Here is a 16,268-nt window from a genome sequence, read left to right on the forward strand (position 1 = left end):
GGAAATTTAATGTTGTTTCCTTTTTTAAAAGATATCAAATATCAAATACTCAAACACTATTGGTTGGTGAACCTAGAGGTTCACCCTAGGGGGTGAACCCAAGAATTACTCATGCAATAATACTAACTTTTTTTATTGGAAATTTTCCTTATTTTTATTTGATTTAAAACGTATTATTCCAAAATTTTCCATAAGACAAAATTGTGGTCTATTTTATTAATTTTTATTTTTTTGAACTTTTTCCTTATTTTTTCCTTATATTTATTTGATTTAACACATATTATTTTTGAAGTTTCTTAGGCTGTAAATAGTTTCAACTTTCAAGTATATACTTGGTTAAGTAGTAATAAGTTAATCAACTAGACAAATCAAGACATATAGCCAGCCTATTAATTGGATTGTTTTAGTATTGTGTTGTTTCACCACTGGAATTTAAATTCACATAATTAATGTTCTTGCCAAAGAACTAGAAAAAATGAAATGCCATTCAAGATAAAATACATTACTTACATGTAACTAAAACACAAAATGCTTAAATATATTTATGTGATTTAAGACATATTATTCCAAAGTTTCGTATAAGACAAAGATCTGGTCTATTTTATTTATTTATTTAGTTTTTTTCCTTAGTTCTTCCTTATATTCATTTGATTTAACACATATTATTTCGAAGTTTCTTAGGCTGTAAATAGTTTCAACTTTCAAGTATATACATACTTTGTTAAGGAATAATAAGAAGTTAATAAACTAGACAATTCAAGAGATATATCATATTAATTAGATTGTGTACTGTGTTGTTTCACCATTGGAAATTAAATTCACATAATTCATGTTCTTGCGAAAATGGAAATGCCATTAAAGATAAATTACATTACATGTCAAAGCAATGAATACATGTAACGAAAAGACAAAATGCTTAAATATATTTATTTGATTTAAGACGTAATATTCAAAAGTTTCGTATTAGACAAAAATATGGTCTATATTTATTTAATTTAACACGTATTATTTTGATGTTTTTTAGGCTGTAAATAGTTTTAACTTTCAAGTATATATGTACTTGGTTAAGGAGTAATAAGAAGTTAATCAACTAGACACATCAAGACATATAGCCTATTAACTGGATTGTGTTAGTATTTTCTTGTTTCACCATTGAAATTTAAATTCACATAATTTAGGTTCTTACCAAAGAACTAGAACTTGAGAAAATGAAATTTCATTAAAGATAAAATGCATTACGTTTAAAAGCAATGAATATTGAATACATGTATAAAACAAAAAAAAATGCTTAAATATATTTTTATTGATAGCTTGACGAAACAGAAACATGGTCAGAGAGACCTCTAAGGATGTTCACCAATGCTCACCACTGTTGCTGATTCAGATCCAAGCTCCCAACGTTCTGATTCATATTACTTTGAATCTGCTGTTGACGAATCATATCGCAAAATGCGGTTGAAGAAGAACCCAACTCAACTATAGGCATGGCAACAGATGTTGAAGCAACAACATGAACAGATGAAGAAGACGCTCCGTCGTTCTTACTAAGAATCTCAATCCTACGATTAAGATTTCTTAGGTACTGCTCAATGACATTACCACAAGCACCAAGATCATTTTTCTCAATACGAGATGGTGAAGTCTTGCCACTAAGACAATCAAACATTACCTCTTTCATCTCCAACTCTTTGTTCTCTTTGGTCAGCTTCTTACATGTCTCAGATGCTTTGGAGATACTCTGTTTAAGATAAGACTCTTGGTTCAGCATCTTCTTGGTCCTGTCCATCACCGGCAACCTCTGCAACTGGGACAGAACATTGTCCATATCTTCTCTCGATGGCCACACCTCCGGGGTCAAGTCGTATGGACTGTCGATGATTACACCAACTGGGACGCCACAGAGAGTTGCTAACTCGTTGGCTTTCTTCAAGATACCTCTCTTTCTTTTCTTGTATGTTGCTTTTCTTGAGGACTCATTTTCTATGAAAGCCATCTTCACCTTTTGTCTTGTCATGATTAACTCTTTGTTTTTTTCTTTTTCTTGTGTATATTATAATTTGATAACAATGGAGTATTGTTTATATATACATATCAATGTTTGAATTATTTTAAATGGATGTATATTATCTAAATCTAAACATATTTATCTACATATGAATATCATACCATTTCAGGGATATTATATCTGAATGCAAATTTTTTTTGGAGGAAGTCATTCAGTTTTGGAGTATAGTTACATTTTCATAGCCAAACTTTCATGATAAGGACCAATACTTGTATTAACAAGTATCTGGTTATGAATTATGACTGGCAAGTGGATGCAGTTAAAATTATTTTTCATAATTTAGGAGAAATATGATTTAGATATATTTAGAACATATCTATATCTATATTTTTGTAAGAATATATTATATATAAAATATGCATACATATAGCAGAAATAAAAATTATTAGATATTATCAATTATAAACAGTAAGAAAATCGAATAATATTTTTATATCAGATTTAGAAGTTTATGAAAATAAAAGTTAAAATAAAGTAAAAAGTGAGTAGAAAAAAACAATAAAAATAATTCTATTATTCAAATCTATAATTTTGCTTTTATCAATTTAAAATATGTCGAAGTTAGTGTAATACAGTAATCAAAATAATGAAGTGGTTATGAAAATGAAAAGAATTTTTTTTATGATCCGGATATCCAAACACCTTACGGAATCTGACTAGTGCTTAATGACACCGCCGCCGAAGGCATCCCAGAGGGCCGCCAATTTTACCCCATGTTAATTGACGGTGACCACACGCGGGGTTAATACTTTTCCTTATTTTAAGTTTTATTTTTTTTTTAAATTTTTTTATGATACTTACACATTTGTATCTAGCAAAATAAAAACTTATTGGACAACAATAATGTTAGAAACTTAATTAAAAATACGTCAAAAAAGTTTAACGATTAAAATATATATTTTAGATTTTATTCTGCTTTCGAATCAAAATAAGTCAATTTAAAAATAATTATGTATAATTTTTCATAACTATTTAAAATCAATAAAAAAATACAAACAAAAATATGATATTTAGATCCACAAATTTATATAAACTTTAAGATAGAAAAATAGAAGACACCTGTAGACATTTAGCTATGATTGGATAAAATGCAAAAAAACTATAATAATAATTAACATTCAAAAAAATGAAAATATAATTTTAAAATTATATATATTAGTTCTTAATTTATATGTATGTTAATAAAATTATTTAAACACAGCTTCTAACTTTGAAAATGCTGAAAAAACAAATATGAAAGAAATGTAAATCGATGAATTTAACAAGAAAATATATAGATAATAACTAATTAAAAAATAAGAAGAATTTTGATATCTAATAGCTATAAATATGCTTAGTATAGAAATCTAGAAAAATATGGTAGATAGTCTTGAATAAAAACTAAAATAGAAAGGGATTTTTTTCCTAATAAAAAGATAATTAAAATAATAACAAAAGGAAACATTTTGACCAATTCCTTGACTTGAATAAGTTTTTAATTAAAAAAACTTATTTGTTATCATTAAAGAGCCCACATATGGATCTTAAGCCCAATTTACAAAGCCCAATTCAAATAAAACCTCATAATTTGATCATTGATTTCGATTCCTATCTCGCCGCACTTTTCTCTTGTCTGTCGCAGTTCACTTTTCCATCATCGCCGGTGAGTTTTTGAATCAAAATAAGTCAACTTAAAAGTAATTCTGTATAAATTTTTATTACTATTTAAAATTAATGAAAAAGAATACAAACAAAAATATTATATTTAGATCCAAAAACTTATGTAAATTTTAAGATAGAAAATAGAAGACATCTCTAGACATTTAGCTATGATCGGATAAAATGCAGAAAATAATAATAATTAACATTCAAAACAAATGAAAATATAATTTTAAAATTATATATATTAGTTCTATTTCATTATATGTATAATTGTTATGTATATTAATAAAATTATTTAAACACATCTGCTAACTTTGAAAAATGCTGAAAAATAAATATGAAAGAAATATAAGTCATCTATGAATTATAATAACTAATTCAAAAATAAGAAGATATTTTGATATCTAATAGCTATAAATATGTTTAGTATAGAAATCTAGAAAAATATGGTAGATAATCTTGAATTAAAGTTAAAATAGGAATGGATTTTATTCCTAATCAATACAATGTTTCTTGTCTTACAAATATGTATTAAAATAATAACAAAAAAAAAACCATTTTTAAAATAAAATAACTTATTATGAGCCCACCTAGTGGTTCTAAGCCCAGTTTCAAATAAAGCCCAATTCTAAATAAAGCCCCATAATTTAATAATTGATTTCCATTCCCAATCTCGCCGCTTCTTCTCTGTCGCAGTTAGCTTCCCCATCATCGCCGGTGAGTTTTTGAAATTTTCTGATTGCTTTATTCCGTTCCGTTGATATCAATCTTACTAAGTTTCCAGACGATCAAGCCTTTACAGTTTTAGATTTAGAGTCCTCAAATATCTTGGTGTCCACCAGGTGTTCGATCAAATGTCTGAGAGAAATCAATATCAGAGATTATACTTTGTTTCTTCTGGATTTGATTGGTAGTCTATTGAAACTATCGAACTTTTGGGGGAAGCTGAGATGTATATTCACTCTTTGTGATTAGTAATCTCTTTGCTAATTGTGAGTTTTAATTTAAAAATGTTTCTTTTTTTTTGTTTTTCTTATTATCTTATAGTTAATCTCTCTGTTTGGTGTTGTGTATGAGTGCTTCATAGCTTGGCTTTGTGTTTTTTTTTTTCATTTGGTGGGTTTGTAAAGCTGATGTAAGATTTTTTTTTGTTTCCTTCAGGAGGAAGACATGAAAGTCAAGATCTTGCGTATCCTTCTACTTCATTTTCTCTGCATATCATGCATCCAAAGCTTTGATGTTTAAAACATGATTTTTTTAAAGATGCAGCTTAGGTTTCATGATTCATGAGATCTAAAGCTGTTCTCTTTTCATGAAACTCAGTTTTGATTAACTGATTTTGATGAGTTTCTAATAGATTTTTTCGGTGAGGATTCTTGTTATTAACTCTCAACTAGTTCATATAGGGTAGGCGAAGATTAGCTCAGAGTTTCTTAATTTTAGGATTTTATTTTCAAAGAACTGTTTCTTCCTTGACTCTCAGTGCTACAATGTCTCCTGACTTAAAAAAAAAAAAAAACAGAGTAAGTTTCTTTGTCCCATTACTACGTTTATTATATGCATTCTCGATTCCAGTACATGAACTCTTACATTGTAGGTGGCATGCGGTTGCGTCATGGACATGGGATGCTCAAGATGAGACATGTGGGATATGTCGTATGCCATTTGACGGTTGTTGTCCAGACTGCAAACTCCCTGGAGACGATTGCCCTCTAAGTAAGTTCCTCTCTTTGTCTATTTCAAAATTAAAACCCCTGCCTTAAATATTCTTACGCCTTGATCATTATGGTTATTGAGCAGTTTGGGGAGCTTGCAACCATTCGTTTCATCTTCATTGTATACTGAAATGGGTTAACTCACAGACGAGTCAAGCTCATTGCCCCATGTGTCGTAGAGAATGGCAATTCAAAGAGTAATAAGGAGTGAAGAGAGACCCTTTGTGTTGTGCCTTGATTAAATGTCTAGGTTTCCATCTTTGTTGGATCATTGTTCCGAATTTTGTACGACCCTTGATGGATTGTTAATGGATGCATATATAAGTAACTAACGATAAAAAATGTAGCAAAGAGTTTTTGGTCCATTTTATGCGGGCACATGTATAGGGCAACCTGATTATAATTGACATGATTACTTGGTCACTTGAGATTAAGACAAGTAAATTTTAACTTCTAAAATGTTGACTGAAAGTTCGATACGTGTTGATTACGTTAGGTTTTATGGTAGTCCTCGTTTGAAAACTTAACTCCATTATCAACTTTACAATACTTAATACTCACTTCGTTTCGATTTAATTGTCGTTCACTTCGTTTCGATTTAATCGTCGTTGTAGAAAAAACATTTCGTTTCAAAATAAGTGTTGTTTTAGAGTTTCAATGTAAAATTTATTAATAAGATTATTCACTTCATTTATCTATTGGTTGAAATATGGTTAGGTGTATACGTAATTGTGTTTTCAATTTGAAAATATACGAAATCATTTTTTTTTTTTGAAACACAATTTTCATTAACTTCAAATTCAACGATTACAAAGCGATGAGAGAATTAAACATCCTCTCGAAGACAATTCATAAAACACACTAGGAAGTACAACTGAGCATAATAAATTTTCATATGAAGTTGACTGCGAATTCAAAACAAAGCTTAGATGCGTCGATAAGACTTTCACGACAAAGTCGGAGAGTTGAGAGATAGTCACAAGTGACGTTGAGAGATAGTCCTCACCAACGAGAAAAACCCAAGTATTCTCGATTGCACCTTCAGACCCCGTACAGACCGCTCCACAAGGTAACAAACCGGTGAGTAAACTGAAACTAAAGCTCGAAAAAGAATCCGAAATTTTTCTCCATTCATAGAAAGGAGACATGGGAGTGAAATATTCTCCAACACATAGGAGGAGGTGAGGATTGTGTGCCGACAAGTCCTTACTAGTTTTTGATGGCTCTGAACTGGATGCCGGAGTGGATTCCCACCTACATCGGACGCCAAATAAACAGACAGATAGCTCGTAACTGGACGCCGGAGTGGATTTCCACCTACATCGGACGCCAGATTTACGAACAGATGGCTCAGGGCTGGATGCCGGAGTGGATTCCCACCTACAATGGACACCAGCTTTACAAATAATTGTGAGAGAAAGTATAGACCCAATCTCATAACTCTGTGGTTTCGCTCGATATGGACAGAGCAACCCCGGTGATATAGATTGGAGCATCGGGTTCAGTACATCGCCTGGTGAGTGAACAGTTTCGATTTGGTGAGATGAAGAACGCCGGTTCAGACCTCTGGTCGGCAGTTGTTGAGGTTACGTGAGGCATAGCTTGACGGAAGCTTTTCCGGAGAGGCAAAGGTCGCACCCGAGCAAGACCTGAAGGCGTAGACGGTATAGATGATGGATGGTAAGGCTGGTGGATGTAGTTGAACGGTGGAGAGATGGTCAGGGGATTCCCCCTGAGAGAAACAGATCTTGTTGAAATGGATCTGTAGTGAGAAAGCCAGCACCTTCGATCTTTGACGCCAAGAGGCCTTCGAGAAGATGTTTGAGTTGAGGTGTTGTTGGTAGCAGCAGCGACGAGATTTGACCAAGTTGTTGTCACCACGGAGACCCGAGGGAGAAAGCAGGCGGGAGATTGTGGTGGATCTGGCTGGGTCGGAGCATATCCTAGATACCACGGCGGTGAGGAGAAGATCCGTGTCTTTGTTAGAGAAACAAGGCAGTGAAGGGTGGTAAACTGGAGAGCATCCCAGGAATCTCTGATTGAACTAGCAGTTCCGGCGAGCTTTCTAAAGTGGCTAGAAACCATAGCGGTCACCGAGGCTCTACCCGGATGAGATGGATCTAAGACTAGCGAGGAAGAACCAAAAAAATACAAAAGATAAAGAGAGAGCATGAGAGGAGGGAGGAGAGGTCGATGCCAGCGAGCACGAGCTCCACCGACGTCGGAGGATGATGACAAAACGGGAGTCTCGATATTCGGGTCTGAGAGCGTTTTCAAATTTCAAAATCTTTCTTTCTTTCTAGTTAAACTTTATACGAAATCATATCCCCTATATATTATTTGAGAAGCATTGCAACATTTTTTTGTACCCACGTGTCATCACTACAATGATTCTTAGAATCCTTAGAGAAATAGGTTGGTCCATCTAAATATATAATAAGTTTTTTATTAAACCACAATAAATATATTATTAATTACATTATTAATGTGCTTTATTATTTCCTTAAATAAGATTACGGAATTGCCTAATGTGGCTAAAGTATATATGACAATTAATAATTTTGAATAATAAAAATTTGAGAAAAATAAGTGTGTATTATAATTATATTTGTTTAATTTTAAGCTATTAAAATAAATTAAACGATCATAGTAACCATATAATAAAAATTAAAAAAATTATATATATATATATTATATTTTAAATTTTTAAAAACAAGTATAAATTACTAAAATTGTTAAAAGTTTCACATTCAAATTTTGTGATCTATGATTTAAAACTTTTGTTATGACATGATACAAATAATTTAAAAATAATATAAGTTGAAAGTCTCATTTAATAAGTATCAAAAATAAAAGATATATAAATATATGTATCATTTTAAATTAAACTATATGCCATATAAAAATACATAAATATCTTAATTTTGAAATATACTTTGAACATTTTTTTGATAAAAAGTTTGAAAAAATATTGACAACTTAATTTTTTAAAATATTATAAATTACTTAAACCATTAATCCCACAGTGAAAATTTTGTTATCACTAATTTAGACTTTTTGCTATAACAGATCCAAATGATAAGAAACAATATGAGCAAAAATCATCATCTAATAAATATTAATATTAAAATATACCATATATATGTTACTATCATTTAAATTTAATTATATATCATATAAAATAGAAATTTTTTTTTCGATTTATAAAAAAATTTTATATGTTCGCACCAATTTAATTATATAAGTAGTAGATAATGAATTTTTAATTATTTAATATATATTTATTATTTCATAATATGTTATAAACATATAAAATATAAAATAATTTATATATATAATGTTCATCCCGCGCAAGGCGCGGGTCTTAACCTAGTGTTCTATTAATCTGTGTGCATATGACAATTAAAATGAAATGGAGAGAATATAATTTTTTAATTAATACACAAGATTTTTTTAATTAATACACACTTCATGATTTTATTGTTTCGAATAAAGACTGAAGCATTTTTTAATTAATACACAATGGATATCATCAGACATAGTTATCTTGATAATCTGAGTGATTATTTATTGCATGACATGTGGCTTTGGGAAGATAATGGTGTATCTTTAAATAAGCATTCTACATCCATACGCAATTACATGTCACCTAACTCTATATTTCTGTCTTTATTTTTTCCTTTTGAACTTAACTCTATATTTCTGTCTTATGGCCACATTTCTTGATTAATGGTTTGTCTGATAATAATTTTTTTTCGAAATGCTTGTTGCATTCTTCCTCCACGGCCTTAAGGAAAAAAAATTTACTCTTTATGATTTAATATCAAAAAACAACAGTCTTTATTCAAAACAATAAAATATTCAAGGACAATATGGTACACGACACAACATTGCCTGATAATCATAACTGATTTAAAGGCGAAAACCTTTAATCATTACAATATGAAAATTCAGAATTGCAAACGCAAAAACTTCAATCCAAACCAAACCTTGTTAGCCAACCATTGTTGATCCTATGACCAGAAAGATCAGCAGCGGCGGCAGCGGTGGTGGTGAGAGGCATCTGACTGGTGATTAGTAGTTGGTGATAGCCATTATTTTTGTCATCCATCGAAGCAACGGTTGCAGGATCTTGACCATCACTCATCTGCTGAGGTTGTCCCATCAAAAGACCCACGAACGATTGGTTTGAATTTGGATACTGATTCGAACTCTGTCCCTGATCATGATTCAAACCTGTATACATATCCTGGCTCGAACCATAGAACATAGGCTGAGTCTGATCATCAAAGTTAGCAGGAGTTTGGTATTGAAATGGTTCTTCAAGATTCATATTCATATCCTGGCTCGAACCATAAAACATAGGCTGAGTCTGATCATAAAAGTTAGTAGAAGTTTGGTATTGAAATGGTTCTTGATGATTCATATTCTGATGATGAACATGATCATTAAAACCTCCAGGAGCTTCCTCCTTCACACTCATATCCATACCATCAAATTGACGCATATGATCATAAGCTTCAGTAGGGTTACTTACCAAACCCTCAGTTCCGACAACAAAAGGACCAGACGCATCTGTAGCAGCGACATTAGGAGGAACTGGCTCACCATTCGCCTCGAGGAACTCGATCCTGTGACTTAGATTTTTGACATAATCACCAATAAAATGATTTAGTTCTCCAATAAAACATGGATCATCATAGTGATGCGGCTTTAGCGTCTCCCCCTTGAAAAGATCGAACATAACCTCTCTGAGCTCAATCTCTCGATTCTCCGCTTGTAGCCTCATCGCTTTCGCTTGTCCCTTCTGGATCCTCTCCTCCAGATGCCTCTCTTGGTCGTACATCTTCTTGCACCGTTCCTCCGGCAGAACACCCATAAACGCCGAGTGCACTGCTTCAGCGCCTTCCCTTGACGGCCAAAACTCCGTCTCCGTGTTGTCGCAGCTGTTGATAACCACACAAACTTTGACACCGCAGAGAGTCGACAGCTCGTTGGCTTTTTTAAGTAAACCTTTCTTCCTCTTCCTGAAAGTTTGGTTCCTTGCAGTGCTATTAGTCATGGGCTCTATTTTTATCCTTCCCCTTGGCATTGTTTTGTGTTGGTGAATGATAGAGATATGTTGGCACTTGATAATGCTCTTGTTTATATAGTGTAATGAGGCTGGTATTACGTATGCAGGTCTTATCACTTTCTTTGGGATCATTAATGCTAAATTGCAGTAATGTATAATTATAATAGTTACAAAAAGAATGTATATATACTCATTAACAGTTGTCAGGAAATCGTTGGATAGAGCAGATAATAATCATGTAACTTTAGATATTATTTGTATAACTCAAGATATGTTTCTCTTAGTTGAAGCAATTTAACCAACCAATAAGGAAACAGTAAATTTCAATGCAAATTTAGAAGAAAATGTTGCCAGCTAATGCTGCGTAGGTAGTAGAACTAAAATTACAGAGATATATCCAAAGGAAAATTTATACAATTCTAATAATACTACTAAACATGCTTATTTTCTGAATTAAAGAAAAAAACTTATTATATTAGTTAAACCAAAATTATAAATTTGAGACTCATTAAATTACTATAGCTTGTGTAACACAAGATAAATCGAATCTTTATAAGAAACCGGAAATGGCTAATCAAGTCTTTATTTTTGGTTTGGAAATCCGCAAAAAGTCTTAAAGAATATAGGAAACCGGAAATGACATGTTCTTTCAGAAACTTCTGATACTTCAATTCTTGATATTATTTTCCATCATTTAAGAGTAGAATACAATGTTGAAATACAAACAAATAAAAACAAAGGATTGCGGTTTAGCTTCTTTTGGGTTTATTGATTATATAAGTAACAAAATTCCTTCGCTACTCTAAACCTCTCCTCCCAGGATGGAGTGTATTTCCCTTTTATTGGATGAAAGGTAGTTTGTTAAAAAAAGATCATATGCAATATCTCATAAAGTTTTAGTTGAGGATTATAGAACTTTGGTTAGAAACTTTTGAGTTTGTATTAGGTTTGGTTGCTATTTATTATGTTGAAGATACCTTTTATTATATAAGTTGCACTCATTAAACTAATTAGTGAATTTAGGCTAATCCGTCCCGTCAATATATATTTTTTTACACTAGAGTAGTTTGAGATTTCTGAGTGTTTTCTGTTTTAAATTGTGTTATTTTCCCTCTTTCCTCGTCCTCTTGACTTGTCATAATGTAGCTGTAGATAAATTATTTTATTCATTAATAATTGATCATCTTTTTATTGAGATTGTTTACTTAGTACATTATAGATGGAAAAAGCTCCTTATGTATGGAGCAAGTAGAAAGAGTGAGAGACATGCATAGAGATGATCTTGAGGGGAAAAAGTGTTTCATGCATCAGAAAGCCTCTTCTTCTGACTCTGGGAAGATAGGCTTGAGCGGAGGAAATCTTGTTTCGCAGAATTCTTGACAGTCCCGTTAATGAATCTCTGGTACCATTTGCCAGATTCTTTGAGGTTTCTGTCGTCGAGATCTTAATATGAGAATGGGGAAGCATTCATAAAACATAAATTACTGAGGTTTAGCTTCTTTTGGTTTTCTTGATTATATAAGAACCAAAATAAAATAAAATCATTTGAATGATAGGAAAATCATATGTAAAATACTATTAAATTTCAGTTGAGGATGATAGAACTTTGGTGTAGCTAGATTTGAGTTTGTATAAGGTTTGGTCATTGTTTATTATGTTGAAAATCTATTCTAGTATATAAAGTTGAACTTATTAAGTTGATTTAAGCTGATCGGTTTGATGTTTATATATTTATTACACAAAACTAGTTTGGGGTAATTATTTATTTATTTTCTATGTGTGTCTAAGTGACGTTTTTGGTTTAAATTGTGTTATTTCACTCTCTCTCTCGATCATCTTGACAAAATGTAGATGTAGACAATTTTTTAATTCATTAGTAACTGATCATCTTTTTATTGAGAATATTTATTTAGTACATTATTATAGGTAGAAGAAGCTCCTTATCTTTGGAGCAACTAGAAAGAGTGAGAGACATGGAGATGATCTTGACCGGGGGAAAAAGTGTTCATGCATCAGCGAACCTCTTCTTCTGACTCTGGGAAGAGAGGCTTGAGCGGAGGAAATCTTGTTTCACAGCGTTCTTGACGGTCCCGTTGATGAATCTCTGGTACCATTTGCCAGATTCTTTGAGGTTTCTATCGTCAAGATCTTCCCAATTAACGTAACTGAGTCCAAATCTGACGGTAAAGCCTTTACAGAATTCATAATTGTCTCCAAGAGCCCATGCGAAGTATCCTCTCACGTCGACACCCTTCTCCCTGAAAACAAGAACAATCATATATAAAAATGTTACCAAGAAAGAAGAAGAATATAACAGATGTAGAAAATCATTTATAGTAGCATCCACTCACTTGATGACCTTGCGGAGAAAACATAAATGACTGCAGAGATAATCAATTCGCTTGTAATCGGCAATAGCCTGCTCACGGTTTTCTTCACTGGGGGTACTAAATCCTAAATAAACCGCCACATTAAAAATATTCCACAATAAAGTCAGTTTCTTCGACTAATATCAAAATACAATAATTATTATGTGGTATAAATGAAAAGAGTTCGTAAAACTCACCGTTCTCGGTGACATAGATTAAAGGGTCTCCGTATTTGGTTTTGAAGTAGTCCATTACGTAGTAAATGCCTTTTGGGTAGTAATAGCTGTTGCCGTTTACCTTGTCTTCAACGAACTGTGAAAATGGAAGTAAATAAATATACACATCAATTAAAAAACATAATTAGGGTTGTTATACTGAAAACTGAAAAAATGAAAGAAAAACAAATCTTAGGGGGTGGATCATTGATATATACCAGTGGACCAAGAAATTCACCACGTGAGTTATCATCTGTAAACACAAGGATGAAATAACAGATGGTCACTCACAAAGTACGTTGCAACAAAAAGGAGATAAAAGAATATTTATATGTATAGAAAGGCTGTATCTAATTAGTGGTAATAGACTAGTACATGTGAGCTTTACGCCAGCGTCCATCATGGCAGTGTGTGTCTCTGAAGGATATGGGTTAGGTTTTGGCTGGGCGTATTGGGTGACGTAATAGTTTAGACCAAGAAAATCATATGAACCAGCAACGAGTTCTGCTTCTTCCTCGGTGAAGTTGGGAAGCCTACTACCCACAATCTGCCTCATGATGTCTGGGTATCTACCCTTTGTTAGCGGCTCCATGTACCTGATCCATGTATATCTTTTCATTATACATATATACAATTTATACTGATACATTTTTGGTAATATAAATATATATATATACCATCCATGGAAGAATTGGTTCATCCTCTCAGCTGCTTCTATGGAGGCAGGATCAGACTCATCAAATGGAAGAAACCATCTTGTAATCATTACAGGTCCAATCTTCCCTTTTTGGAACTGTTGGTTACGTGATATATGACTAAGTTAGAATCAGATATCTTAGATTACACTACACCATCTTTATCACGTATTGAGACAACTCACCTTGTATTTGGTCCTGTAAAGATCGACGACCGTGGCATGAGCAAGAAGCTGGTTATGTGCAACGATGTAGGGTTCTGTTGAAGAATTTCCACCGTAACACCTGTGCTTGGTATCAACCATAGGAGAACATCGACCGGGTGCATCTGTTCCGACCGCATAGCCTCTCGTAGGGACTGTGTATAACTGGTTGATCGTGATCCAGTGCTTTACCTTTCCACCAAATTCTTTGAAACATAGATCCGCGTAATCTTTGAAATCTTGTCTGCATATGAATATATAATTATTTCAGTTAATACATGTAATTAAATAAGACCAAACCTTCTTCTTTTTTATTAATAATTTTATAATCAATCTCTTAAATTCATATATAATATGTCTGCATGGCACATACATGATCTGGCGGTCCAAGAAACCTTCATACTCATCTTGGAGTGTTTGAGGAAGGTCCCAGTGAAAGAGGGTAACGAAAGGCGTTATATTCTTTTCGAGGAGTGCATCTATGAGTTTGTGGTAGTAATCAAGACCTCCTTGGTTCACTCCCCTACTCACCTTTCCTTCTGCTCATGTATATATATGTCGTACATTAATTAGTACTTTTTCAACTAAATGATCCCAGTTAAAATACAAACGAATGGATAACATGTACATACTTGGAATGATTCTTGACCACGCAAAGGAGAACCTGTAGCCAGTAGCATTGAGTTCGCCCATCACGTCTACATCTTTCTGCAGTTTACATATTTTAATCACATGTCAATTCCACACGTATAGTTTTTATACATATATAGTTCAATCATACGAGTATCAATGTATTAACCTGCCATCTCGTATAGGACTCACAAGTAGTGTCTCCATTCTTCAAGTCTGACCCTGATTTCTCTGATAGTAGTTACAAATACATTAATACATGTACATATAAACCGACGTTCATCTCATGTGTATATATACACTGTGACGTACCTGGATATCGGTGACTGAAGCCATCCCAAATGTTAACACCACGACCTCTTCCTCCTTCGATCTGAAATGAAAAGAAACAACCATGCGAAGTTGCATTTTAGTATTTTTGAATTGTATTTATTGATACGTCAAAAACATTTGTTGCATGCCTGGTAAGCAGAAGATGCAACACCGAAGATGAAGTCTTTTCCGAAGTTTTTACTGCTTAAAATATCAGTGTTACTACATGTGAATGGATTGTTCTCTTCGCAAGTAATTTCTTCATCAGCTTTGCAACTCGCACCAGCTAATAGAAACACTAAAGCGAGTCCATGAAGAAGCTTCATGGTTAATCTGTTGATGTAGGTGTTGTGTTAATGGAACCTTGTGACCATCTAGGGTTTATATAGCCCTTCCAAAAGAAGAGTGACGTATGCATTTTTCTTTGTCTAAGTGTTCTGATATTTTGGGAGAGGTTTAGCTGAGATGAAACCCGTGTGATCATTTACTTTAGCTCAGTGTTCACCGATTGATTATGTTTTTTTTTTGTTTTGTTTCCAGTTTTTAGCATGCCTTGTTCTTCAATCAACCATTACATTGGGAAAAAAATACAAGATGTTGCATTTTTTATCGGGATGAATTGTTAATGATTTATTGCTACTTTTCCTAGAGTTAATTTTAGGAAATAACCTATGAAGTTGAACGGAAGCACGTCTTTGGACAAATAAATCTGGTGTCATTTTCTTGTCATATTATTTATATTGTTTTCAAGTGTAATTTTTTTTTGTTACATTCCATATCTGGAACACACAACTTGGAACACGAATTGTCTCACATCTTCAAATTGATCCGTCGACAGTGGTGAATGCAGCATGTATATATCGAAGGTTTGCGCAAAACTAGAACGACACGTATCATCATTCATCAAGATTTGTTGTATTAAATAATGTTCAAACATTCGTCATGATTAACGACATAAATTATTGAAGATTTTTATCGAAATATTATCAAGTGTTGAATCTAGACTAACACTGATCCAAGGCCACACTTATCACGAGCCTCACCGCTCATAATCACAGCATATCTTATTTTGGTTTTGAGTCTTTTTACCTCTCTATATATGCTTTTATCACATGAGACCGGACTCTACGAAAGACAAAAAAATTTGCATTTTTTTTAAAGAAAACCAAAACAAACCACATTTTTTGCATTTTTCTATCGTTTCTAGATAATCAGAGCCGTATGACCGAGACGAATGATAAAAATATTTTCAATAAAAATAATAATACGTTTTATTATAGAGAATAAAAAAACCATGACTTCTGAATAAATACAAAACCATGACTTCTGAATAAATAAGATAGTTACTT

At 32.7% G+C, this 16,268-nt stretch overlaps 4 protein-coding genes across 4 annotated transcripts; 1 reads left to right on the forward strand and 3 right to left on the reverse strand.

The window, feature by feature from the left end:
- Nucleotides 1–1,284: 1,284 nt before the first annotated feature.
- LOC111199421 (agamous-like MADS-box protein AGL80) lies at nt 1,285–2,361 on the reverse strand. Its single transcript, XM_022689493.2, has one exon. The coding sequence runs from the start codon at nt 2,012–2,014 to the stop codon at nt 1,364–1,366; it is 651 nt and encodes a 216-aa protein (XP_022545214.1). The 5' UTR covers nt 2,015–2,361; the 3' UTR covers nt 1,285–1,363.
- A 1,826-nt stretch (nt 2,362–4,187) lies between these two features.
- LOC125585107 (anaphase-promoting complex subunit 11-like) lies at nt 4,188–5,791 on the forward strand. Its single transcript, XM_048753541.1, has 5 exons — nt 4,188–4,214; nt 4,345–4,423; nt 4,868–4,895; nt 5,304–5,422; nt 5,507–5,791. The coding sequence occupies exons 1-5, from the start codon at nt 4,188–4,190 to the stop codon at nt 5,620–5,622; spliced, it is 369 nt and encodes a 122-aa protein (XP_048609498.1). The 3' UTR covers nt 5,623–5,791.
- A 3,603-nt stretch (nt 5,792–9,394) lies between these two features.
- LOC125575306 (MADS-box transcription factor PHERES 1-like) lies at nt 9,395–10,483 on the reverse strand. Its single transcript, XM_013819017.3, has one exon. It carries the CDS (start codon nt 10,481–10,483, stop codon nt 9,395–9,397), a length of 1,089 nt encoding a protein of 362 aa, XP_013674471.3.
- Nucleotides 10,484–12,364: 1,881 nt separating this feature from the next.
- LOC125580882 (myrosinase-like) lies at nt 12,365–15,296 on the reverse strand. Its single transcript, XM_048746140.1, has 12 exons — nt 15,069–15,296; nt 14,920–14,980; nt 14,777–14,838; nt 14,610–14,685; nt 14,351–14,516; nt 13,960–14,221; nt 13,757–13,872; nt 13,455–13,675; nt 13,298–13,332; nt 13,062–13,176; nt 12,847–12,949; nt 12,365–12,753 (listed from the first exon to the last, which is right to left on the reverse strand). Exons 1-12 carry the CDS (start codon nt 15,243–15,245, stop codon nt 12,501–12,503), a joined length of 1,647 nt encoding a protein of 548 aa, XP_048602097.1. The 5' UTR covers nt 15,246–15,296; the 3' UTR covers nt 12,365–12,500.
- Between the last annotated feature and the right edge of the window lie 972 nt (nt 15,297–16,268).

This window comes from Brassica napus, chromosome A2, assembly GCF_020379485.1.
Source record: "Brassica napus cultivar Da-Ae chromosome A2, Da-Ae, whole genome shotgun sequence".
NCBI lineage: Eukaryota > Viridiplantae > Streptophyta > Magnoliopsida > Brassicales > Brassicaceae > Brassica > Brassica napus.

Excerpts from the sequence above, each read along its gene's own strand:
- LOC125580882 (XM_048746140.1), bottom strand. The coding sequence starts at position 15,245 with ATGAAGCTTCTTCATGGACTCGCTTTAGTGTTTCTATTAGCTGGTGCG. Across the intron at positions 14,222-14,350 it reads TTCTTGGACCGCCAGATCAT|ACAAGATTTCAAAGATTACG; the intron begins GTATGTGCCATG and ends ATTCATATGCAG. Across the intron at positions 13,873-13,959 it reads TTTACAGGACCAAATACAAG|TTCCAAAAAGGGAAGATTGG; the intron begins GTGAGTTGTCTC and ends CGTAACCAACAG.
- LOC125585107 (XM_048753541.1), top strand. The coding sequence starts at position 4,188 with ATGGATTTTATTCCTAATCAATACAAT. Across the intron at positions 4,424-4,867 it reads TAGCTTCCCCATCATCGCCG|GAGGAAGACATGAAAGTCAA; the intron begins GTGAGTTTTTGA and ends TGTTTCCTTCAG. Across the intron at positions 5,423-5,506 it reads TGGAGACGATTGCCCTCTAA|TTTGGGGAGCTTGCAACCAT; the intron begins GTAAGTTCCTCT and ends GTTATTGAGCAG.
- LOC125575306 (XM_013819017.3), bottom strand. The coding sequence starts at position 10,483 with ATGACTAATAGCACTGCAAGGAACCAAACTTTCAGGAAGAGGAAGAAA.
- LOC111199421 (XM_022689493.2), bottom strand. The coding sequence starts at position 2,014 with ATGACAAGACAAAAGGTGAAGATGGCTTTCATAGAAAATGAGTCCTCA.